At 43.0% G+C, this 26,229-nt stretch overlaps 1 protein-coding gene across 1 annotated transcript in view; it reads right to left on the bottom strand.

The window, feature by feature from the left end:
* Positions 1 to 4,073: 4,073 nt before the first annotated feature.
* SRGAP1 (SLIT-ROBO Rho GTPase activating protein 1) overlaps positions 4,074 to 26,229 on the bottom strand; it is a 50,415-nt gene continuing 28,259 nt past the window's right edge. The window contains exons 12-18 of the mRNA XM_009577269.1: positions 20,007 to 20,112; positions 16,714 to 16,938; positions 15,958 to 16,037; positions 8,255 to 8,435; positions 7,541 to 7,675; positions 7,069 to 7,414; positions 4,074 to 5,294 (exon numbers count right to left, since the gene is read on the bottom strand). Coding sequence (XP_009575564.1) covers positions 4,917 to 5,294; positions 7,069 to 7,414; positions 7,541 to 7,675; positions 8,255 to 8,435; positions 15,958 to 16,037; positions 16,714 to 16,938; positions 20,007 to 20,112 — 1,451 coding nt within the window. The 3' untranslated portion in view covers positions 4,074 to 4,916. The remainder of the gene's footprint in view (positions 5,295 to 7,068; positions 7,415 to 7,540; positions 7,676 to 8,254; positions 8,436 to 15,957; positions 16,038 to 16,713; positions 16,939 to 20,006; positions 20,113 to 26,229) is intronic.

The following is a 26,229-nucleotide window of genomic DNA, read 5'->3' as shown; positions in this document are numbered from 1 at the left end:
CCGGGCGGGCTGCGGCACTGCGGCGGAGAGAGTGAGTGACACCCCCAAGTCGTAAGGATCCCGGCGTCGCGGTCCTCCCCAGCAGGAAAACTTGCTCACGCCAGGTCTGCCGGAGCTGTAGTGCCGGCAGAGCCTGGTGCTGTCAGCGCCATGATCTGCAAACGCCTGGCAGAAAACAGAGAGCAAGGGAGTAGCTGCAATTACAGTGGCATGTCTAAACTAGCAGTTGTTTAGGGTTTTTTTTAACGGTAATTGAGCTGTTAGCTAACTGGATTTTAAGGTGCTAAATTGTTGATCTATCTGGCCTTTCAAATGTTATAGATTTTGTGGTTTTTCCCCCCTAGAGCCAAGTTAATGGAAAAAGCGATATTCCTACCTACAAGAATGGTACTTTCATCTTGTACCATCACTAGTTAGGCCGGTTCCAGTTGTTCCCCATGTATCAGTACCACCCAGACTAACATCAAGGCTCATCCCACAGGGTAGCACTGATCAAACAGAGTGACCCTGGATCCTCCCGTGCAGGGTAAGTCTCTGTGAGCTGCAAAGTAACATACTGTGCGTTTCCACCAAGGAGAACTTAAACCCTGGGCTGAGCCTCTGTGGTTTCCTTATGCTGGCTGAAGAGGCGTTTGTGCAGGCTGGGGCAGTGCAGTGTCCTGGAGTTGCACGTGGCTTGAAACAGCGATTTTCAGTGGTGACCCGAGAGCTGAACACCCCACTGCCACTGCTGCTCATTGTCCCTTCTGTTAATGCACTTCTCTCAACAAAACAACTCATCACCCCCTTTGCTTTTCTGAGTGCCAGTAAAGTCAGCGCTTCCCTAGTCACCTGCCAAAACCTTTGGCTGTCTCCGTGAGAGCTGTGCTTTTTTCCACTACAAAACCTGGAAGCAAGTTAAGAAGTCAGCGCAGTGCAACACCGAAATTTCACGTTGCACAGCAGGAGGAGACCCCTCTTCTTGTGTTTTCTTAGTTATTTTAAAATAGACCGAAAACTGCCACAGAAGCCTCTTTCCTCACCAGCATGCAGGCTGCCTGTGGAAATTGGGTTACACGTCCTCTGGGCTGTGCAGGACCTTGAATGAAGAATGACCTTTGCTGTCCCCTCCTGAATCTCTTAGTCGGCTTTTGTGCAGTAGGGGACAAGAAGAAATACCCAAAGTAGGTCACTGGACACTGTGATACAAAGGCTGTCACCACGGGCTGATCGATGAGGCCACTAATGAACAGTTGCGTTACGGCAGCTTTCCCAGCATGAAGAACGAAAGCCCTGCTCTGAGCCGGGGTGGCCAGCACGCCCGGCCCCCCACACTGCCCCGCACTGCCTGACATTCGTCCCCTTCTTACCCTCCGGGCAGATGGTGGTCCTCAAACCACAACCAGAGATGACTTTAAAACCGGCCCCTTCAGCTATGGCTCCTGCCCCTAATTTTTTTTTAAGCAAGGATTGGAAATGCGTTTCCAAGTAGCCTTTCTCCCCCTAAACACATGTAAGCTGGGTGGCACGGCGGGCCTGTCCGGGCAGCTGCAGTCCAAGCCCAGGAATCATCCTGGACAGCGACTGATCCATGGCTGAACGTCTCTCGTGCAGCCTGAGGCTCACAGCCCCCCTGGTTCCTGCAGCCAGCTGCCGAGGCGTGTGTATTGCCACCGTTACGTGGACATAGGGTCACTGAAGAGAACCTTTACCTGTGGCACTCCCCCCGCCCCCCAGCGCGATGGCATCCCTTTTTCTGCTGCAAGAAATGCCCCCAGGTAGACTTTTTTATTCTTTTCACTCTGGGACCGTGTTTTTAAAATGTGGAAGCTGGAGTGGTTTTTTCACCCCTTTTTTTCCTGTGAATAACGGGAGGGTGGTGCTGGGGTGCTGCCCGAGTGGGTGACGGGGGGTCCCGCAGCCAGCGGGAGTGGGGTCGGCCGCCCTCGATGGGTGCTCGGGCAGAACCATGCGAGGTTGGTGGCTCTTTGTGGGGAGGTCTTCAGGTACAGAGGGACTTGGGTGAGCTTACCGGGATGGTGCTCTTTAAGTTAGGTAAAAGCCTGTCTGGGAACAAGCACTTCTTCAGGCCAAGACAGTGATGGGACCTGATGCAGGGTGGGGTGTGGGTGGCTGGGGGATGCCGATTGTTTTCCCTTTATGTGGAAGGTAAAGGCAGACTGGCAATCCACATTAGAAGATACCCAGCAAAACTACACGCACAGACAGAACTATCTTCTTTATTATAAAGATACACTATGAAGAACAAACCTGAATGTATACTGAAGCTTGTAATGGTACATGCCAAAAATGTACAGTACTATACATAAAAGTGCATTGTCACAACAGATTAACAGTACATTTCTCTTCCAGAACCGTGAAATTTCCATGTTTTTATTTGTTCTTCGAGAGTGGAAGGAATGCAATGGGAATGCAGCCATACACGAACAGGGAAGGATGCAATGGAAATGCAACAGTACAAGAGCAAGGCTAAAGCTCCTCTAAAATTTAAAGGCACTTTCACATGTACATACTACAGATGTACATTGACACAATTAGGTAACAGTCAACAAGCAGGAAGCTACCAGTACTGCAATTTATCAAACTTGACAGTAAAGGACAATACTGATTGGATTAGGTGTGCAGGAGTTACCTTTTAGTACGTCTGTAGTTGTAGCAGTCTTTCCTGTTACATATCCACTTACTATACTTTTAAGTATCTATAATAACCATCAAACTACACATTTAACTGTGTGAATGCACTAAGTGGATGCATTCACTAAATGCACTGTTTCTAATATTTTCTTTTGCTAAACAATTTCTAATATAAGCATTATGGAATCCAGTACAGTTATTTAAACATACAAAATTCCCTATGTAATTCAAAGATACAGGTATCCATCTCAATTATGCCAGGTGGGTTAATTTAGAAACGCTAGACTAAAACTGCATGTAAATGAAAGCTGAAATTCCAGTTTGTTCCACTGATTCTAGTAAATTGGGGAACTACTTGAAAACGTCTCTGGTCCCGACCAAGTGAACAGACCCTATAGACCAGCGCTGGTCTGCAGCTGGGGCTGGCCTGGCTTAGGCTCTTGCCCCGGCTTTAGGACTGGGCAGTAGAGTCAAGGGGGCTGGAGGTTCACTGACCGACGCTGCACCTCGGATTAAGACTTTGCCTCTAACCTAGACGCAGACGCGTGTGACGTCTGCGGCTGGATTGAGATGGGGTTGCAAATACCAGGAGCAGTTTGGCTCTCAGTTCATGGGGTAGTTTTCACACCTGGGGCCTTGCATTACCTATCTACAGGGTGTAAACCAGAGCAGGAATAAATTGCTCCTAAATAATAACAGGAAATGACTCCTGTCACCTCAGTAATTATGTCTATCAAATTTTGTCACTACGCTTCCCCTCCCAAACTCAATTTTTTATGTATAGCGAATGGTACAACTTCAAGCTTTCCAACGGTGAGATCTTAAATAATACATGGAAAGACAGGTCTTAAAGCCAGTTGTACTCCTGTAGGTGGACTACAACGGATTTTTTTTCCCCGTTTTCTTCACTGAAACTTATTTTATGGATTGGATGTCGGAAAATATATTCACAGAAATAATATTATGGCTTACTGTGGCAATGTGCAAAACAGCTGTACATTTAGTTCACGCCTAACAAAGTTTAACAACAGAGCGCTAAGCAAAGTTGACAGTCGTCACTCATACAGACATAAGAAAGGTACTGATTTCTGTCATTTAAAAAAAACAGGGGAAGGGGGGGAAAGTGTTTACAGAAAACTTTAGTCAGCTTGAATCTAGGCGGTAGAAACTCAGCTGTCTGTCCTGCAACTGACCCCTGCATCGCTGGCAGGAGGTAGTCCCCCTTCAGAGTCCCTGTCCTGCTGCTGTCAGCATAACCGAGGACGTGCGCAGTCTCTGCGCTGTGCAAGGCGGCCAGCAGAGCCAGGTCAGCTCGCAACTCCGACTATTACAACTCAAATCATGTCTTTAATTGGACACCGAGCAGTAAAGGCAATGGGATACTTTGCTGAATTACCGTGTATTTGATCCTTTTAATCGCCTATCAGCCTGCCTAATGGACCAACAGATTCACGTACTCCCCAGAGCCTGGCTCGCTCAACTATGAACTTTAAATGAAGTTAGCTTTTGTGAAAATATGTAGTCTCAGGGAATGAAGGCCTAGCTTCATGGGAAAAGGTACACTGTTACAGAGGACAGCAAAAGGAGTTTCTAGATACTATCCTGGAGATGTGCTTTAGCTGTGACCTGGAATGCTGCTTTTTATCGGTGAGAGCAATGTGATCTCCAGATCCATCCAGTGCTTGTCTCTCGTGAGACTGCCAACAAGAAAGCTAAAACTCGGTGCCGATTGTGAGAGTTGTGAGGGCTTGGTGGATTATTTTGGTGTGTCTTAAATAAGAAATGTGGCCTGAGATGACTTAGACATTCCACACAGACACTTAATCCTCACATGCTAGATTTCAGCTCTTACTAACCTGCTTGAGATTTGGTTTAGTGACCCAGAAATAAGAGGTCCCCCCTCCCCTGACTCCCCCGCCCCTTAGTTTTGTGCAGGATCTGGTATTACGGTACGACTGTGAAGTATGGTACAACGTGGCAAGCTGTTTGTGATCTGTGTTGTTTTTATTACAAATGGTGCAGCATCAAGTTTTCAAGTAAGTCTATGTTTGTTTTTTAAAACGATGCACAATTGTCCAGTTTTTCTTTTAATTGAAACCATACAAAATACAAATGCCCATGTTAATGTAGCTAGTTTCAGACAATACATTCAAAAACACTGAAAAACAAAGCCTCTCCAGTTACAAACATGAACAAACGATGTTATGGAGCCCTGACTTCTATCGTTAATCCATCCCTTCCCCTAGCATACCCAAGCCGGGCACTGTGGGTGGCTGAGCTGTCTACATTGTGCAAGATTTGTCGGCTGGACCCTGGGAAGGAGGGGAAGGCCCTATGCTAGGATTTGTTTTTGGAAGAACAATAGGTTTTGGCCTAAGAGCAGGAGGTTTCAGCTGCACTCCCATTCTAGGGGCCACCATGGGCTTGAAAGTACTCATGGTATCACTGGAAGAACTAGTGCTACGGCGGATCTGAGGCTCGGAGCTCCTTAAAACGATGCTGTGGAGAGGGCTGAGCGACTCCGTGGAGGTGGCAGGGGTGGGGGTGTTTTTCATTTGTTCCAAGGTGTCCAACACGACATCAGGGGCATGCTTTGCCGAGCTCTGCCGCTCCAGCTCACGGAGCTCGTTCAGCGCCGTGTTCATCGTCTCCTCGATGTCCTGGGTCAGAGCACAGAGAGAGCGGCACATCATTCAAATTGCTACTGAACGCAATTCAGGAGGAGCAGGAAGAGGGGGTGAAAAATGCACCCTCTCCTTAACAAGTATTATAGTGCTAAAGCCAACTTCCACCAGATTTATTTGAAAGACACTACGATTGTCAAGATGGCAGTTTTGGCTGGACTTCACAAATACTTAACCTGTTCACATGAGAGAGTCAAAATTCATCTAAAAAAATTTAAAGAGCAATTAAACTAAAACCTGAAAGCCATTTTACTAAGTGATTTTCAGGACATGGATATTTGCTTAGCAGCATTTTTAACGATGAATATTTCTGTCATCTCTTGGCTACTGACAGCTGTAAAGATTTTAGTCCATTTGCTACCTCTCAGCTGACTGCTCTCCTCATCTAGTGCCCCAGGTGTTCAGGATCTGTATTCCCTCACAGGGGATTATAAATCAGGTTTTGTAAGGAAATAAAGCTTGTTTGTCTATCAGCTCTTCTCTCCTCCTGTTCCTCTAAGTTAAATTTTAAGCAGAAAAGAACCTGCAAGACATTGTTCAGTGAGCTTACCTAGGAAATTATTTTTTTCGTCAGGATTTCTGGCACAAATGCTAAAAGAATGCACACTAGTTCACTATTTTTCAGTGGTATTGAGATACAACTGAGGTTAAGTATCTGGTGTTCCCTGCTTGCTTACAGTAACTTTCATGCATTTTAATCAAAGTTTGGGTTCTCTCACTGCCAAATGATCACTAGTCTATGCATCAAAAAAAATAGCTTAAACCAAACAGCACTGTGTGTGGTTCCAGGAAAGTAAATAAATAACTTACAGTAAAATAAAACAGCAACATTTACACTTTCTAACTCTCTAAATACACAGTTCAGCTTTCTGACCCAAGCATGACAGTCCCTTCTATTCCTCGTTGGAAGCAGTCTGAAAGCAAGCATCACCAGTACATTAAATTTTAAAACATGAGTGCTAGCGTTATTGTAAAATACTTTTGCAATCATATTGTACCCTCAGGGTGCCCCTAGTAATCATGTTATACTACCTAGACAAAACGCGAGTTCTGAAGACAGCAGTATCTATTTGCTCAAGAGCTGTTACCAGCTCTGTACAACAGACCAACTTGATGATCAGGGTGCTCCCTATTCCATCCTTCTCACCTCTTCACTGCCAGGAATGAGACTGGTGAGTGTTCACACAGCGATAAGATGGCCCACAATTTGTGCCGGTGCAATGTCTTGCACATCATGTTCTTAGGCACAACTACAAGCATCAAATCAACATACGGTATGAACTACACGAAAACTATGTAAAATGCACACGGATTGTAAGTATTTCCTTTGAATGGCAATGGTCGCTACTAACCAGTCAGAGCACTTTTCTGCAGAGCATAATACTGAGAAATAATTGAACACTAATTACATGCAAGTTAGAATAGGCCAGCCTTCATCAGAGCACGCAGATTTACATAGCTGTTGTAATCATATACTATCTTAGTGTTCTGGGTGGCAGAGGCAATTTCATTATGGTATAACAGGAAAAAATTTCTTTTTATTGCTACTGCAATGTCTACTCCCCCTTGTGTTTCTTCTATCCCGGAGCCCTTAATGCATCTTCTTTCACATGCACTCTGTTTAAAAAGCTAAGCAGGATATTCTCCTGCACGCACACTCCTACCAGTGTACGTGCTCTGCGCTATGCTATTCACTGAGACTTGCCCCTCAGAAAATCAGAGAGTGACATAAAATAAAAAAGACACAAACCTGAGCTATTGACTCTGGGTCCAGTGGTTTATGGTCATTGAAACCCGTGTACTGACCCGATGATGTAGATCTTCTAATTGGAGGGCTATCAATCTTCTTCAGAGAATCGTGCCTACTGATGTTGGTGAGACTGCCATGTCCAGGCCTACGCCTCCTTTCAGGGCTGTCGGCATTGAGGTTGCGATTTTGAAGGAGGGCTCTGGGACTGCAGTGAGTTGCCAGGTTGGGGGAACCTAGCTCCATGGAAGAGTTGGAAAGAGGGTGAGGTGGGTGTACAGGGCAGTGACCGTCACTGCTCCTGCCAGGGCGTCTTAGAGGAGGTGGAGGTTCTGATCTCTTTCTTTGCCTGCACCAATGAATAAGTGGTTATAGGACAAGTTATAGTGACCCACTATAAGCACATGGTGAAGCAATTGCTGCGTTAACCGAGCTGTAAGCAGTACTACTGAAAACATGTTATGCTCAAGCTTACCTTCCTAAATACACATCAGAGTGACGGTCAGTGGGAGAGTTCATGTCCTTTGATGATGACTTGTCCTCAGTTATGGGTCCGCTGCTGGCCTCACTGTCTGCTTTTTGGCTCAGTGTATCTGAGAAAGTATCATCCCTGAACGGAACACACATGGTGACATGAGAAGTCAGTGAGTTAGGTGTGACAGAGAGCATCTTGGCACTCCCAGATTTTAATCCCCTTAAGAAAAGCAGGCATGTTGTAATGCACTACAGCCCCTCCATGTCTCCAAAATTGCTTATAATCCTTCTGTTTACTGAGTTCTTTACATTTTGACTGTAACCTTTCTGAAAATGAGAACTTTGTCTTCCTTGGCAAAGCACATGCTTAATACTGTAAAAGAAGAGTTCAAGGCTGCATTCTCCAGCCCTTGCTATTCTGAAGTTAAATGTCAGCAAATGCTACACAGAGATAGTCAAATTAAAATAGGTGCAGCAGCATCTGTCTCTTAATATACTGGGAACATACCCATAAACAAAGTAGCTTAGCCTAGTAATAGCTTTTGATTAAAAGCTGTCAATTCAGGGCAATGAAGACAGAGGCATCTTGCACAGAAGGCTAATGTTTAATCTATCTGAGCCTTCAAACCACTGTCCTGTTTGGAAACCACTTTGTTAATTGCTTCAGCATGTCTGACACCCCACCAAGAACCTAGTCACACCAGACACTGCTTACATATCCTGCACCACTATGTACTGGTGAGGGACAAGGCCATCAATTCCGTTGTGCCTTCCTTCCCACCAGTCTTCAGAAGCTCGGTGATAGAGCAGAAGGGAAGCTCCTTTCTTGAAAGAGAGTTCTCGTGCAGATCTTCCAACGTAGTCAAACTTGGCTATAGCTTCTATGGGCTCACACTCTGTGTAGGGAGGGAAGAAGAACGGATACCAGATTCCATACCAGCTTATCTGCTCATTTTGGTTTGATAAAACCCATTTATTGCATTTTCTCAGTGCTCAGTCTTATTGAGCAGAGCTGACAGAAATCAGGTCAGCTAAGACAGACTTCAGGCAGTAGTTATAATATGTGCCTTACAAAGAAACATAATCAATCTGTGCCCCAAGTGTGAAACATCTGGGTTGCTTCGCAAGCTGCAGAAAACATAACCGCATACTCAAATGTTACAATAGCTGCTGCTGGGAGAGAGGTCTCTGCCTCCTGCTGCAAGGGCTTCTTCATGGCTGGGGAGTGGGATGGAGGCCAGGCAATGAAGACCTCTGAAAATAAGATGAACAAACCCAGATGAATAATCAGAGGCCTGAGGAACCAATGTGATAAAGGAAAAGTAAACCAGCGTGCCCTTAACATCCGCAGTGGCAAAGGAAGGAAGACAGGATTTCCCTGTGCATGAGTAAGGATGCTCTGCCTAATTGGGCTATGAGACTTCTGTCTTTTACGTGACAAGTGTGCAGACCTAGTGAAAACCTAGTGTTTTACACTACATGGAAGCCTAGTGCTTTAATCTGCTTCCTTAACACCCTTTTTGAGTGAGGCAGATGGCTCCAGACCGCCTAAGGACAACTCCTCCCTAGGGGCAGTCCCTGTGTGGCCCGAAGTTGCCTAAGGCAGCTCTGCCTGCTCCAACATCCCGAGTTCCTCTGGTTTCTGCAGGGGAGGCTGGTATTTTCTGAAACATTGGTTTCAAACATTGGTTACAGCAGTCCTGGCTAATCTTCTGTCAGTGTGCTGGTAAATTCAGCCTTACACTGGTGATGGACTCCATCCTGTAACCTATGCTTGGGTTGGAAACCTACTGATGTCGGTGAAGGGCCGCTGCTGAATGTCTGCCTGCAGGTATCTTCAGAGCTGTGCCCGGAAATCAGTGAAACTGTTGTGATTTTAACAATCTCTAGTTTCTTCTGCACAAAACCAAAAGCACCTGAGCTCAAACACATCAAAATTCATCACCACAGTTTCAAACATAAAGAAAAACCTGCAAAATACAGGTTTAAAAATCACACACTTTGTTGACTCCGATAACTCAAGAGTCCCCGAAATGACAAATTTCTTTACATAATTAAAGCAATATTTAGATGGAAATTAACATCTGGGCTAACGACTAGCATAGCAACTTTCTGTCTGGTGCAAATTAAAATCGCTGAGGTTGTAATTCCCCAAAGAACCAGGATGGTAATAAAAGCCACGGTCCCTTTATGACAACATTTTGTGCAGGAATGTCTTTTTAAAATTAACTTCATCCTGCAGCAGGAAAACATAATGATAGCACCTTTATTGAGGTTATAGTTTGCAGCTGTTTTTTTTAATAACTTGCCCAGCCTGCAGAAGGCTGTCCTGTGGTTTGCTGCTTCTGCAGTCACACTAAGAGCTCCCGTCAGTGACTCCTAACTGCGGGGTGTTAGGAGTTACAAACCCAGAAACTTTCCAGAGATGGCATACGGTGGTATGGGGAATTCACTGTTACAAATGCAAAAGTAACGTACGCTGGCAGAAATTACTTCCATTACGTAAACGGAAATAAGAATCTAGCAATAACAGTATTAATTCCTAAAAATGCATTGCTACCGGATGGCTCGCTGGCAGGAGCCTTTTCTCTGGTGGGTGGGTGGGGGGGTGATACGTTCTGGAAAACTGGGAAAACTTTAATGCCGGTGTATATATTAGTGATATATTCTAATATACAATCTTGTTTTCATTTCTAGATTATCTACAGTGTATCTCTAACAGAAAGTACAGATGTGACAAAGTGACTATAGGCATGGAAAGACACTATTGCCAAATGAAAAGAAATAAAACCAAACATGCCTGTTTATCTTGCATCATGTTTAAGAGGGCAATATTAAATTGAATAGCAATAACATAACACTGACAAAAGAACGCTGTTTTTACACATATCATGCACGTTACTTGTGGAATTCATTATAAGAAGGTATTACTGGGTTCAGGTAGGATTGAAAAGGAGCAGACGTTTGTATGAACACACTGTTCTCAGATCGTAGGTAAGTTATGGATATGGAAGAAGTGGGTCAAGAATTCAGAAGCAAAAGCTCCCAGGTTTCAGAGAGCCAGTCACTCGCTAACGGGTAAAACGCAAAAAACGGTTAAAACGCAAAAAAAACCCCAACCAAACAAAAATACCTTTACAATAAGTAAGAAAATCTCAATTTTCCTGTATATATTTTCCTTTGATGTTCTCTGAAGTTAACTGACAATGGTCATGGGTACTGGACTGATTCATAAGCCCCTGCACTGATCAGCTATGGGATTTCCCATTTCTGTGCTAATTTCAACAGACCATACAGTATCCCACACTTGAGTATATAGGCCTTTTTATTTACAAATTAGTGGACTAAACTAGAAATAGTTCTATCTCCCTCAGTGGAATTACACTAATCTAAGTGTGGTGCATGGTGGGAATCTGGTTTTTGTACCCTTCCATCGCCTGCAAGACTCACATACGTTCCCAGAGATCTGAAGGAAGTTGCCCTACTGGAACCAGCTGTATGAACTGGTAATGTACGCATAATGGATGTGACTTTTGAGACATGTTCGTTAGATTGTCTGTGTAACAAATCCTACCTCCTCAGGGATCTCACACGGTTTTCTTAATAGAAACAAAAATAAGTTCAGGCAGGTTTTACTATTTTGAAAGGGACATTTTCTGTGCTTGAATGTTGCTTTTACATGGAGAGAACTTTCCTACAGCAAGTAGTACTGAGACTGTACTTAAATAGTAATTCACCTTGTTACAGGTCAAGCCTTAATAGTTAAAACCAAAGTACCATAACAGTTACTCCTAGAAATAAATGCATTTTGAAAAGCTAAGCCATTTAATATCAAGGTTACTGAATGACATACAAGCATTTCCAGAAAAGCAAAGGTGATGAAAGCTAAATTTGGGACCTGTAACTCAAATTCTGTGTGGTACTGAATGTCTAACAGTAAAATTGACGGCTTGGAGGGAAATGTAATTGCACTGCTCAGTCCACACCTGGGGGCATTCGCCTACAATAGCAAGAAGTACTTGATGCCATATAGGATCTTACCAGCTATCATCTCTAGTGACTCAGGCAATGATATGGAAGTGAAAAATTAGGACAAACTGAAGAACTGTGGGAAGAACTTTAGGGACTCTGTTAATCATCCAGCTCTGTTCTCACTTTTTTACTTATGACCCCCAAAGTTTGTTACAATTACTACCACCATTTGATGACACATTATGTTGCAGTGTGCTTAAAAATCAAGGTTTGATGCCAAGTAGAGCTGTCCAGATCCAACAGCTTGGGAGAGCAGAAAGGGCAGAGGAAACATAAGTGCTAATTTTAATTTTGGGAATGGAGTGCCAGATGTAGTACTAACCCCCCTACAGAGGTGATGGTGCTGAAGTGGCACTGCGCTGCCCTCTGCGCCTCAGGGCACAAGGAGCTAAGGAAAAGAGGGGAGACCATCCCCTGCACTTTTGGGGGGGGGTTTGCTGTTGCTCTCCTCTGCTCTTCCTCAGTTCTCCCAGATGTACTCTGGCTGTCGGGAATAGAGCACGCCCTTGAAGTCCCTGGGAAGACGCTATCTCCCAGTGTGTTTATCCTCTTCTGCACCCCATCAGAGAACGCCGGCTTTGCAACTTCAAAGTCCTGTCCTCAGGACAGCCATTCTCTAACTGGGGAACCACAAAAGCAAACAAATGTTGCAAGGTGTTGACAGAACAGAATTTGGCAAAATGTCGATCACGGCATGCGCTACTGAAAAGCAGGAAAACTACTATGTGTTGCGGACACAACAATATCTTACAGCCTTATGTGTCCCTGTAATTTTTGTTTCCAGCAGAACTACCATCTCAATTTTTAGCCTATGTTTATGAGGTATCTATGAACAGTATGATATTAATTATATGTATGTTTTCCCAGGAGAAACCCATCTGTTTAACTTCCTCAGGAAATTCTCTCTTATTTCCTTTGAAAACAAACCTAGTCGCCCTTTTCCATATGCCTCCAACAAGAATAAAAAATCGTCAGCAAACTGAACGTAAAGGAAATATGCTAAAAACTGCTTCAGCAAAACATGAACAATATCCTTCGAATCTTTACTGCAGAGGCACTTTCAGGTAAAGGTTTTTCTGCAGCAAAAATACACATAGATTTTTTTTCTGCCTCAGCTTGAGTACAAATGTTCTGAACTTCACAAATTAAATTTATTTTCCAGATTTAGGAGAAAGAAGAAACTGTATTTTCCTTAATAGGGATACTTTCTGCACATTTAAAAAAGACTGAAAACACTACAGTAAATGCATCTCCTTCCCTCTTCCCTTTCCAGTAATCAACAGAAATATATGAACACCAGTAACCTTAGGAAAAAAAAAAGGCAATTCATATGCTCAAAATTAAGCAGTTATGAAGTGTTTATATGCTCAATTTTAAGTTCCAGCCTTCTTATACCCAAGCTACCAGATTTTACCTCTGCAGACATAATTTATTTTTTAATTTTTAAAAAGTCTTGTTTTCTAAATTGTAATTAAACATTCCTAGTGCTACCGAGCCAGCCCCTACAGATGGGTTTATTCTAGTAGGCACAGAAAGATTCACTTGTAGTTTAACTTTATATAGCAAGTAATTCTTATAACAACAATAACTAAAGTAGAAAAATAAATCCTTTCACTTTTGATCATAGCCTCTGGATTATATTTCAATAACCCTGTAATTCCTATGGGGTTAGCTGCTTGGTCTTGTGTATGTATACAACATTTTAGCATAAAACTAAACAAATTTTCAACATTTAAAAAAAAAAAAACATTAATAGAATCTGCTTCTTTCATTTTGAAACAGAGGGAAACACATAAGTACCACGTGTCTGATCAATACAGCAGCAATGCTGTGCCTCCCTTTCTCTCTCTCCACATATAGCTGGCAGTGATGCATCCACATTATAATCAATGAATCAATCACATTAAACCCCCAAAATACTCCAGACTCTTCAGTGGAAACTTTTTTTTTGTCCACCACAGGTCAATCAGTGACTCTCATTAAGTTCAATACGCAAACCGAAAAACTCACCTACTCTCATGTTTGGTACCAAGAACATTTTATAAAAGGAATTGTCCAAAGGACAAACATATGAATGTATGTGCAAAGAGATGGTGAATGCATTTAATTGAAAGCTTGTAACCTACATTAGAAAAATGTGCTATTATATTGGAAAGCCGTATCCATGGAAAAAAAATGGGTTAGAGCTTTCAGGCTGAGAACCGAAGGCCAACACCGTTTTGTATGCGATCCAGGCTTGCCAATCTTTATCTTTGCAGCAGTATTTCCCTAGATTACAAATATTTTTGTGCTAACAATTATTTCGCTGTAAACACAAATGTCTGCTTCCTTTCGGCACTGAATTAATTAAAAAGGTGTGATGGGGCAACTAGAATTAAGTTGCTGGCCAATCTGGTGAACAAAAAGCCATGTCTTGAGCAGTTAAATCTTTCAACAGAACTCTGTCCTGTTGACAGCTATTCTCTTCAGCGTTTGTCTCCACCAATGACACAGTTGTAACACAGGAATGTAAAACTGTTATTATAACAACACAGTGATGGGGTAGAGCCCATGATTATTGAGGCACAGGTGATGCACTATGCGATGCCATGGCCCTGCTCTTCTGGATCCTGCTGATGTCGTAATCTTTCCTAGGCATGGTTTTGAAGTAACCGCTTTTGATTGCTGCTGAAAAGCTGCACTTCCTTTCCATGCCCACTCAGGCCTTTATCTCTCAGTTTTGTCATGGGATGCCAAAGTTGGCCCCAATATATTGAACTGGTGTGTTGCCTGCGTTTCACTACTTCACTTGTGCTCTAAATGAGAGACAGACAGACTTCTTCAGCTTCCACTCTTGCTTCATGCCTCCAATGGAAGGAGGAGCTCTTATAAAGTATAGCTATACTGTCTTGGGAAAATAAAGCGCAATTATGAGTTCGTTCACACCATTTAGCGGAGCCATGTTACATAAAGACGGTGGGTTTAGCTCTACAGAGCTCGTCAAGAGGAACTGACGTACAGGCTGTCTTGTAAAACTGTCAGTATTCCCTACCGCGTGTGCAGGCATGGGTATACATCTCAGGCAGAAGATTAACATTGACTTCTCTCCTATCCTCAGTTTTTTCCCCCCTTCTGTGATGCCTGCCCACCCAACTGTCCCTCCTCGCCAAACAGCTGCACTGACAGACTATGCCTGCCTCTCCTCACCGCAGCAAAGGGGAAGAGACAGGCAATCTGTCACTGACAGATTGTCTACGTGACAAAGCAGACGGGTACAGCTAGAGTGGAACTATTGTTTACATTGTTTTGTGTGCAGTGGGATCAGTGTAGCCAGGTTTTCTATAGATACACCTTCCTGTTCCCCTTTCCTATGGCAATCATCCCAGCTCCTAACCAGTATCCCTTATGACATCCTTTTTTAAAAAAAGAAGTTTCCTTTTCTGCTGTAGCTCTTTTCCTCCCCTTTCTCCCTCTCTGTCTCTTCCTCTTCCTCCTTCCACACATCCTCTGAGATGGACAAGAAGCAGCTTTTGTTTCTTCTGGTGTTAAGTGCACGTGTGCTAATTGTTCTGTCTGGGTTGCCTGCTGGCCAGATATGCAGTGAGCTCACACTGCAGCTCTTCCCTACATGAACCATTATTCTTAATCCTTCACCTCTAACTGGCTACTAATTGTCAGGAAAATGGTAGTTTTTTAACAGTTTTGACACCTCTTTCCATCTGTTACATTTGCTTGAAACTGGCAGAAGTTACTGGGAGGGACATCTGAAGGATGGTCCAACTGAAATATGTCACAGTCAAATACACCTTTAGGAAACCTGGCTAAAAAGAATTGATATAATAGAGATGCATCAAATTTTTCATGGATATCTATTGCACCCAGAACTCTCAGAGTATATGTGATTAATATTTATAGCAAATGACTGTTGTTCAGAAGTTTCACTGTGGGGGGGTACACACGTGTTCTTCAGTAGTTATAAGTCCTTCAGATGGAACAGCTTTTAAATTCATATCAGAATAGAGCCCACTGAACGGCAAATATCCCTTAGCTGAAATACTTAAAGACATACTTTTGGTAAGTTTAGCTTTTGCAGACAAAAGATAAAGAATCACTAAAAATGTAACATTATATCAAAAAATAATACGTGCTGACGGAAACAGTTTCTCTCTTGCCCTTTCTGTGACTGGACAAATCAGGAGAGAACAAGGAAACAGCTGGTCAAACACGGATGAATCAGAGTGAAAAAGCACACAAACAGAGATTAAAGAAGCCGGCTTTGCTACAGACCACCAGGACTGAAATCCTCTTCTTTCAAATAAGACACTATTAGGAAAGGAAGAAGGTCTCCCGCATGAAACACCTGTAAAACTTATTCCTATCAAAGGCACAGTAATGTAACAGACATACCGTCTTCACTGGTATGGGGCTCTGTACTAGCATCTTGGTCCACTTCCTCTAAGGTACCATGTTCGCTGTATGGGCTGTCACTGAAGGGAAACAAAAGGCCGAGCAGAGAGAGAAACCACAGCATGAAAAGGATGCTTCAGTGGGCATTAAAACCCAGTCCCTTTCTTCCCCAGTCCACTGGGGGTAACTGATGTCTTCCACACATATCAAAAATATGCCACCCCCATGAGATTATTTAAAGTTATTCTTACAAAGTTATGTGCAACATAATTCTAATGACTTGCTATGAATACGCAATTACTGAAGAAGTCTACACACCTCTCCTTCAAACAACATCTTCAGTTATTAAGAAGTTTCCAGAACCTTTGAATCCTTTCATTTATGAAAAGGGGGTGTGTGTCGCTAAGAGAGGAAAGGAGCAGGGGGAAGGCATCATAAGCTGAAATTTGTTAGGATGGTTCACAGTCGGAAAGCCATTTTCTGGCTGTGTGCTCTGCATAGCACACCTGGAATTCTAGCTGCGTCTGGCTGAAGACAAGGGTAGCTTCCTCCACAAAATGTTGTAGGGAACCTCATTGTAATTGCCTTTGCTTCATGTTTTTTACAGCTAACACTTTCCTATGTGAACCTAAATGTTCTTCTCATTTATCTTCATACTTCTACTGTGTGCAAAAGTCATTCTGTATCACAGGAGTTATCCAGACAACCAGTCTAATGATTTTGTTAAGGAGATAGAAGGGTAATATTCTGACTTACCAGTAGTCATCTCCAGCCATGCATTTTTCATACACTGGGCCATCAAGTTCTTTAGCATCTGGAAAAATAGCCTCATGATGGATGATGATAGTTTTGATTATCTCATTCACATGTGCCTGACAAGACACCTGGTCTTGTATGTCTGGAACAGGCATCAGGGTTGGCCCAAAACAAATAGCCAGGTTGTACGGATCCATCATGTTTTCATCACTGTACTGTGAAAGGCTGTTATAACAGAAAAATCAAGAAAAATTGACTTTTCCACTGCAACTAACCTTATTCTGAAAACCGGAGAAACTATTTTCCATCACAACTTAGAGATTTCCTGTTCTTCTTGACACTTAATCCCACATAATGCAACAAACAAAAAAAGAGGATTTCTTCAATAGGCTATACCCATTTTAAAGTGAGTTTATAGCACATATATGTATGTAGACGTATGTGTTCCTACACTATTGTGTTTACTGTACACTGATTTAATGGGCTAATGTAAAGTGCATCAACTGCTGCTGCTTCCAACTCATCAGTGCTTATCCTTGGAGGCCCAAGTGGACTGGATCCAAAGTGGATCACGCTTATCATTTCTCATCAGACCCTGATGCACCTCTCCCATCAACTAGCTATATAACTTAAGCAGACTGAATTGTTTTCTGGAGGTAGCTAGGTTCCTGGATCTTGCCAAGGCTCTTGTGACTTCTGGTTTCTGTTTTTACCATACAACCTAAAATCCCTGAGCACCTTGCCTGCTGCCCACAAACTCCCACAGGGGTTTCATTTTGGAAGCAACCAAACAAAAGGCTTTGATTGTTCTTATTAATCAACTTTTGCAAGGTCTCCTCTCCTCCAGAAAATTCAACATTACTAGCTTTCAATTTTGATTTTGAATGAAAAGTTGCTCTTTATTCCCGTGTTTAAAAGCCTTGGCATTACTAGTCGAAATGCTGGCTTTTGAGTGGTTCTGTGCAGGGCCAGTCAAACAGAACCTGAAGCACTGGGACGCCCTTTATCTCAGTGCTGTTCTGCACTCTGAAGCAGCATATGAATTGGTATGTCTGGTTGTGTTTAAATACAGCATCATATTCCCTTTAGAAAGGGAATTTTATAGAGTGTACATGTACAAACAATATAGACTGAAGAGGTAAACCTTCTAAATGACTCCCTTCATAACTAGCTTGTAAAATTAATCATGCTCTCCTCTTTTTTATGTCATGATTTGTTATCACATCCTGTGCGTTAATCGGAGACATCTTGTTCTACTGATTTATAAGGTGGTTCAGCCTTTAAATGTGTGCAAGAATGTGTAAAAAAGATTATCATCGTGAAACAGGTGAAGTTCTGCTGGTGGCTGGTAACAAGTGGTGCTTCTCAGGGCTCAATACTGGGGCTGATACTGTTCAACATCTTCATGAATGGCCTAGACGATAGGATGGAGTGCACACTCAGCCAGCTTACAGATGATGCCACGCTGTGGGGGACAGCAGATATGCTAAAGGGCAGGGTTACCATTTAGAAGGACCTTGACAAGATGGAGGAATGGATGAACAGGGATTTCATCAAGTTCAACAAGGATGAATGCAAAGTCCTGCCAGTGGGATGAAATAATCCCATGTATTATTACAGTCTGGAGCTGACTGTTAGCTCCCAAGGAAAAGCACTGGGAAAAGCACTTCTTGTCAAGAAGCTGGACATGATTCAGCAGTGTGTCTTCCAGCGATGAAGGCTAGTTACATATGTGTCTCTATTAGGAAGAGCAAAGCCAGCAGCTCAAGGGAACTGATTATTCCCCCTCCACTTGGTGCTAATGAAGTCAAGACAAAGCCTTGAGCAAATTGATCTAACTTTAGAAGCTTTGAGCAGGACGCTAGACCAGATGAGGAAAAGCTGTGAGGTCTCACGATTTCATGTGGCCAAGCAGGGCTAACTGCACATGCAAAAAGCAGAACTGGATTTGCAGAAAGTCAAACTATGGGAATGTTTTTCCTGTGGATGCACCAGGAGCAGTTTGGAGGCATATGAGATCTGCTTTCTGAATTGCATTCCTGTGGAGAGCACAGATGTAGCTAACACGACCATGTAACAAGTACAACCTCGTATAACTGGCCAATCTGTATGTCTAAGTAGAGGAGAACTGTGATATAAGCCTATGAGATATTTACACACTGTCACTATAGAGGGATGAATTCATGTTTTCAATGAATGATTATTTTCATAAAACTTTAGATCTCCGCCCCTCTTTTAAATACTGCTTGAAAGTGGTTCAGAAATTACTAGAAGAAAGGAAACGGGAACAGCTGTGAATACAGGCACGCACACACAACCTGGCTGCAAAGACCCTGTTTCTATAGGAACAGACAGGATGGATGAAATGGGGAAGGTCACAAAGACAGAATGAATCAGCCAAGGGCAAATTTAGAAAAAAAAGAGGAAAAAAGCAATATGAAAACAGATATAACAGGAAACAGACAATATGGCAGCAGAAAGAGAAAAGCTAGAATCAGGGCAAAGTGCACAAGAAGCAAAATTTGCAGTGAAAATACTGGGGTCAGCAAAACCAGAGAGGGTTGTGAAGGACTGGAGGAAGAAAAACAGTGCAATTGCCCAACCTGTCTTTTATTTTCTCTTTGAGAATGAAGTAGTTTTTCTGGGATGATGATGAAGACACAAACACCACCTTCCCTTTCTCACACAACCCTCCTTGCAGCAGCTGCCTGTGTTTTGCAATGTGAGAACCAAGCTACTTTATGTCAAAGCATACACAGGGGATGTATGTTCTCTATACTGGTAGCCCTATTACCAGAAAACAGAAGCAGCAACACAAAGTCTCACCCTGGCAGTGCCTAGCATCAAATAGGTAGCTTGTAGTGCCTGTGCTACTTGAATATACTGTTTATTTTTCCCACCAGGAGATTAAAATCAGCTTGAGATAAGGAAAAAAAAATCTACTTTTAAATTATGTAAATTATTTTAAATGTAGTTGCAGTTTTTCTTTGTTATTTTTCTTACCAGCTTATTTTGTTACCAGCTTTAATGCTGTAGCCTGCACTCCCCATTTCAGACAACACTTTAATCTGTCTTATTACAGCCTTGCTCAGTTTTGGACAAATGGAATTTTAATTTGAATGAAAACTGGTGTTTTCCTTCTATTTTCATTGCCAATTAGAAGATCATATTTTGTGTTAAATGGAGCTTAAATGTAAATTCTACGTAGAGTATGAGTAAACCCAAAGAACTTCAATACCAGCAGAGGAAAGCAGATAAAGATACAGTACCTTGGGGAATGATAAAGCACTTACTGGTTGAGGAAGGCGAAGAGGTACCTCATCACTATAAGGACCGACCTGGGCAAAGTAAGGAGGAGTTTGCGGATGTGAAGAGCCCTCTCATAGAGATTGTCTATTCCTGCAAACAGAAAAAAGTATTTTAAGTTCCCTTTCATATGATGATCTAAAATAGCATTCAGTCAGTTTACTCAATTTACCATCACATGTCCCTAGCCAATATCTTCTCATTTTTGCCTATTAGAAAAATAAGATCTAAAAGCCCTTCTCCCTCTCATTAAAACCACACAGTTTAAAAGTAACATCTTTAAATATAAGAAGCCACAAAATCTGCCTAAGTCAAACCCTGTGCCACTTGCTGAGCTAGACAGCTCACAAAACCACAATAACAGTAGATAAATCCAAGGAACCAAGGAGAGATGTTTGCCATCAGTTTCAAATACAGATTCATTCTCTTTATTTGAATTTTCATATCAGACATAATATTCCAATCACCAAGCTTCTCTAATGAGTTTTCTTAATCAAATATCCAGCTATAACCCTCCTAATGGCAAAGTAGGAGAAAGGCCTTATGTTTTACAGTGTGTAAGCAACAAACACAAAGATTACATGTATTTTCCCAAATGATTTTATAGCAGTCCACCAAAATTCTTCTGAAGCAGGCAAAACAAGGTCAGCTTAATAAAAGCATCAGTTCCTAATGTCTTATAACAAGGATGCATTATCTCCTATGTTGGTCAGAAGGATTATGTGACTCCAAGTGGGGTAGCGATGGGATAAAAGGATAAATTGTTTTAAAATAAGTAATATCTCAATTTTTTACTCAATGTGTTTTCTGTGTAAATGACACTGTTAGAAACAACCTAAAATTTCAGTAATGCTTTTTACGTCAGTCAAGAAAGAATGCTGCAATTAACAATATCTAGGGGAAATCTTAGCTGGAAGACACACTGCTGAATCATGTCCAACTTCTTGTCCAAGAAGTGCTTTTCCCAGTACGTGAGAAATACTGTCCAGTGGCACTGAAATGGATATTCAAAAATTTGGAAATGAGACACAGAAGCTGATTCCAATAGCTGAAAAGCCATTTGTACCACAAAATGTGATATCTAACAGCACACATCTAAAGTAATTACTTATACAAAAACATGCTAACTGTAAACAGAGTCCCTGTTTTTGTGCTCTTTGGTATGGCTATTTCTACTAATCAGCATGTATTTGTGGATGCAAAATGTGTGTTGACTTACATTTCTTAGAATAACAACTGGTGTCTAGTGATTAGTATTTTGGTACCAAGAACTACGTGTAAGCAAAGCGTGTTGGCAGCGAGACCTCTGTTTACCACACAGAAGTGCTGAACTTCATTAGGAAATGCCAGTGTAGTAAGCTAAGGGGGAAAACCTGTTCCCACACCTGCATTTACAGGAGATCCCACTGCCTCTGCACCACTAGTGTGCTGGGGAACAGAAGATTTTGGGATGGGGTGAGGCTTGTCTCCTTGGGAGTTTCTGCAGAAGGAGAACAGCCCACCACTGCTTGCATGAAAGAAGCCCGTTTGGATTGTGGTATCTACTGCAGGAGCAGCAAAGCGAAACTCCTGCGGGAGGTAAAATCCTATTCCCTAGCAGAGCGGCTGAAGGCTGGAACGGTGTCCCTGCTGAGATGCCACTGACTGCTGCGGAGCTGGTGAGGAAAAGGACTGCTGACAAGTTGTATAATTTATAACCTAATGAGTCACACTGAACCCAAACTCTAGATGAAAATCAGTTCAAGCCATTACACTTTCTCTAGTGGAGTATGGGACTTGAAATCTATTTTCATGTTTCTGTTAAACCTGGACTGCATGAATCAAGAAGAAGTATTCCTGGTTAAGAACTGGAGTCGATCTACAGAGCAACCACAATTCTCCTCTCCCTTTCCAGTGCATACCACATCTTGGAGACGCTAATGCTACGTACCCTCACTTCTGTACTGTAGTGCCACACTGCTGTTCTGCACAGTCCACAGACACCAGTTTTAGTCCAAGGCCTCTCTCCACCTGCCTAAACTAAGCAACTCTCCAAAACTAAGTGGAAGGAGCCTGACTGCATCTTCAGTTCCCGATCTTCCAACAAAAGCAGCTGCTGTTATGGCTAGTAGCACCTTATGAGTCTCCGGGCCAGCCGACCTTCCCCCTGTCTCCGAGTCTTTCTATGCAGAGTTGTAGGTCTGGGTGGTTTTCATAGAATTATAGAATCATGGAATCATTAAGGTTGGAAAAGACCTCTAAGATCATCAAGTCCAACCATCAACCCAACACTATCAGACCCACTAAACCATGTCCCTAAGCGCCTCATCTACACGTCTTTTAAATACTTCCAGGGATGGTGACTCCACCACTGCCCTGGGCAGCCTGTTCCAAGGCCTGACCACTCCTTCAGTAAAGAAATTTTTCCTAATGTCCAGTCTAAACCTCCCCTGAGGTTTTGAGCCTGTGTGCGTGTGCGCAGGTGGATTTTCTATGGAGTGGGCCTGAGGGAGGAAGGTCCAAAGGCGCTTTGGTTACGTCTTGCAACACTCTTGCCTCAGCAGCACTGCTGTGCGGTGCGGTGGCACAGCTCCTCTCCAGCCTTGCCGCCCTGCGTGCTGGATGTGGGAAGCTGGAGGGAAGTTGTAGCGCAGCACCAGGTCCTGCCTTCTGCATTAAAGCCTTTCCTGGCTAATGCCTTGTGCTCCAGATCTGCCTCTTACAGCCAGTTCTGGAGACCGGCCCTGGACTAGGTTCAGTCATTGCTGAACTCAAATCAGACCTAAGAAATGCACTGGCCGGGCTCCCAGGTGGGTCCAGCGGCTCCTTCCAGCACTGCGCTGCCTATCCAGATGCAATAGCACTGTCTAACCTAGTGAGCTAAACCAGGATGGGGCACAGTTTTGAACACCGGCAGGCAGCTACCACACAGTAGTTATCACACTCTTCAATGTGCTTGTTGTCTGTGCCAACTACAACTCTTCCAAGCGGTTCCTAGACATGGTTCACAGGATGCACAGGCCAGGAACTGGTCTCAGTAGGCAGCATAGACACGGCAGAGTAGGTACAGAGAGTTTGGCTGTATAGCCATGTGTTGAGCTATCCCAGCTGCCCTACAAGGAGCATGATCAGTACTAAGTACTAGCAGGTCACCTCTATACTGAAGCAGTTACAAGCTATACATGCTGGAATGAGGTGTGTGTATTTCCAATACCTTCCTGGTAACCCAGTCCCAGTTTCCATGAAAGCCCCTTTATTGAAAATCCAAACTACTGCCAAGTGGTAAATTCGTGTGCTTTCCACGTTATTTCAAAAGGCTTGTTTTTCTTTCTCAGCACTGATTTCATTTAAAGGCAATAGGTAATAATGTTATGTATTTGCGTGCTGCTTTTAAATGAGGAGCCAAATTTCATAGTTGCTTGTATGTATGCAGTGCGTGAGTGTTTGGGTATGTAGGAAGGAAGGAATGAATACAGAGCGATCTTTCTGCATCCAGGCAGAAAGAATTTGCAGCTCTGCTGCTTCCCATGCAGAGGGAAGAGAAAGCATTGCTTTGCCTCCACCGGATTTGCTGGAGAGCCTCGGGGCAGAACGGCCATCCAGGCTACAAGCTGGTTGCTGCGAGAAACCACTGGCAATCCCAACACTGCAGAAAGCTGATTGCGTCTGCCCTCTCACAGCACTTCTGTTGGAGGCCCTCTTTTCATTACTCTGATTTTCAAGAACTGTAATGAGCCCTACCTCAGCGCCTGGTGAGGTATTACCCACTTCTCAGCTAAGAAAACTGAAGTGCTGATATTATATGACTTGTCCTAATAATGCAATTAGCTGTCGAGCAGAAATAGAAATCAGGGGATTTGAAAACTGGTTCATTACTCTAATGATAGGATGAGACTCACACTCCCAAACACAAGCAACAGGACAAGCCTCTGGCAAGGCCAAGCACACGGAGAACTAACGTGTTTTTTCTGACTGTGGAGTGAGGGAGGGAAGGGAGATCTGTGTGAAGGACACATGAATATCAACCACAAATCAAGACTACAGTCAGGTAAATATCACAAATAGAAACAGTTACTATTTTCTAGTTCCCAGTTCTCAGAGCAGAGCAAAACTTTTGGAGCTCTGGTCTGACACACCTGCCTTCCAGACCCGTCTCAGCCACGGGAGTCAAACCCACACGAAGGAGAGTTTCCTGCCAGCCAGACGAGAAGGTATTTGGCGTGGAAACACGTGCTCCTGTCAAAGTGGAGCCACAGTGCAGCCCAGAGCACAGGAGACATTTGTGGGGTGAAACAAGAGAAGGGGAAGAGGCCAGCTTCTGGGGCTTCGTGACTATAGCACTCTGTGGAAGAGCTGGGCACCTGTGCCCAGAACTGTTAATGTATTTTTACCAGACAGTACGGGAGCAAAGCACCGTAATAATATAAGGAGCTTGGTTTTCTGTGTATCCATAAAATTATCTAGACATCTAAGCATCAGAAGTGTTTGGGATCTAAGGATCCTCCATCAGCTACTACAAAAAATGAAAAACAGAGAGCTCGGAGGACTCTTCAGAGATCATTTAAGTCTACAATCTCACCCTTTGACTTCACCTTAATCACCTCTGAGAGATGTTTGTCCAACCTGTTCATAAAATCCTCTGAAGAGGCAGATCACAACCTCCACAAGAAAATCTGTTGAGGTGCAGTCTTGCATTGCTCTTGGAAAAGATTTATTTATTGATCTCCCATGGACTTCCTCTGCAAGCACTCCTTGTCCTTGAACCGGATGAATGAATCCAGCTGAGACTAATGTCATTGCATAAATGAAAGAATTACTTATCAGCTAGCTGCCTCTTTGTCAGCCATTGGCTAAGGACCAGTTCTCAAAAGCTTGAGATAGGCATAAATCCTAGCCACTCAAGCCTTAAAAGGTGTGATCTTCAGCCTCCAAGAACACTGGAACCTGTTCTGGAGAGGTGGTGTCACCTTTGCTTGCTGCAGAGACACACAGAATCAATGAATGTCCACTTTTCTCTTCCATGAGAAATAACAAGTTTTAACCACCTGGTGACTCACAATGAGGTTTTTGCAAAGGCAGACTCTAAAATGAAACAGATCAAAAGTGAACAATCTGCCTCAGAAGAGTAAAGAAAACCTGAGAGGGGAGAAAAGATGTGTAGATGAGGCGCTTAGGGACATGGTTTAGTGGGCATGGTGGTGTTGGGTTAACGGTTGGACTTGATGATCTTAGAGGTCTTTTCCAACTTTAATGATTCTATGATTCTATGATTCTATGATAAAACACAATTACTAACACAAGCCCCCAAATACAAATAAAACAAAACTAAATTATAAATGAAGACAGGGATACATTAATCCTAAATAAGAAAATACAAATTGAAGTTTAATTAAGCAATAATCCTGAAGTAGCGGAGCATGTAAAAGGCAATAAATATTCAAATACATAAATGCAGCACTTTGGTGATGGAGGACAAAAGACTTTTGCAAGAGAGCAACTTCTGGTGGTTCCGAAATATTTTGGGCCAACTGGACAGATACATGCCTTCATCACTCTGGTTTAGTTAAAAATGCGACAAAAGCGCTGTACTTTTCCTGGTCGTGGTTCTACACATGGCCTCTCCTGCACTAGTGGTGAGACATGGTTACCCAACAAGGAGAAGATTCAGTCTGGGAGCAGTCAGACCTCAGAAACATGAGTTCTCGATTGTGTCTGTTCTACCATCCTCTGTTAACAGGCAGCCTCCATGGGCCAATCTCAGAAGCAACAAAAGAAGTGCAAACATTTTGCAAAGGGATGATATTATTGATCAGAACATGTGGAAGGAGAAACCTGGTGTCAGCAATGAGTGAGTTGTGCTACACTAACAGCCAGTGCTGTGCAAGCTAAGCATATTTCACAGGCAAGAGTAGCACAAAGGAGGAAAAAGAGAGCAAACAATGGTAATGTAAACTATCTCTCTCCTTTAGGACCACTGTTCTGAAGGATAAAATCCAATGTGGTATCTCTGTGTGAGGGTCACTCGCTACTTCCACTTGGAATGGTGCCTACTAGTAACAGAGTGAATGCCTAATGCGTATTTTACATACCCGCTGAATGTCAAATGGGATTGAGTTACACTTGCAGATGTAATTTTTATGGTCAATTTGCAGCTGACAAGTAAATTACATGAATATGTATCAGTGCTGAAGTTAACAATTTGTGCCTCTTTCCACTTTGGTAGATGGGTCC

Source organism: Fulmarus glacialis, unplaced genomic scaffold (assembly GCF_000690835.1).
Source record: "Fulmarus glacialis isolate BGI_N327 unplaced genomic scaffold, ASM69083v1 scaffold44874, whole genome shotgun sequence".
NCBI lineage: Eukaryota > Metazoa > Chordata > Aves > Procellariiformes > Procellariidae > Fulmarus > Fulmarus glacialis.
The sequence above is the reverse complement of the archived record's forward strand: the minus strand, read 5'-3'. Positions and strand labels throughout refer to the sequence as shown.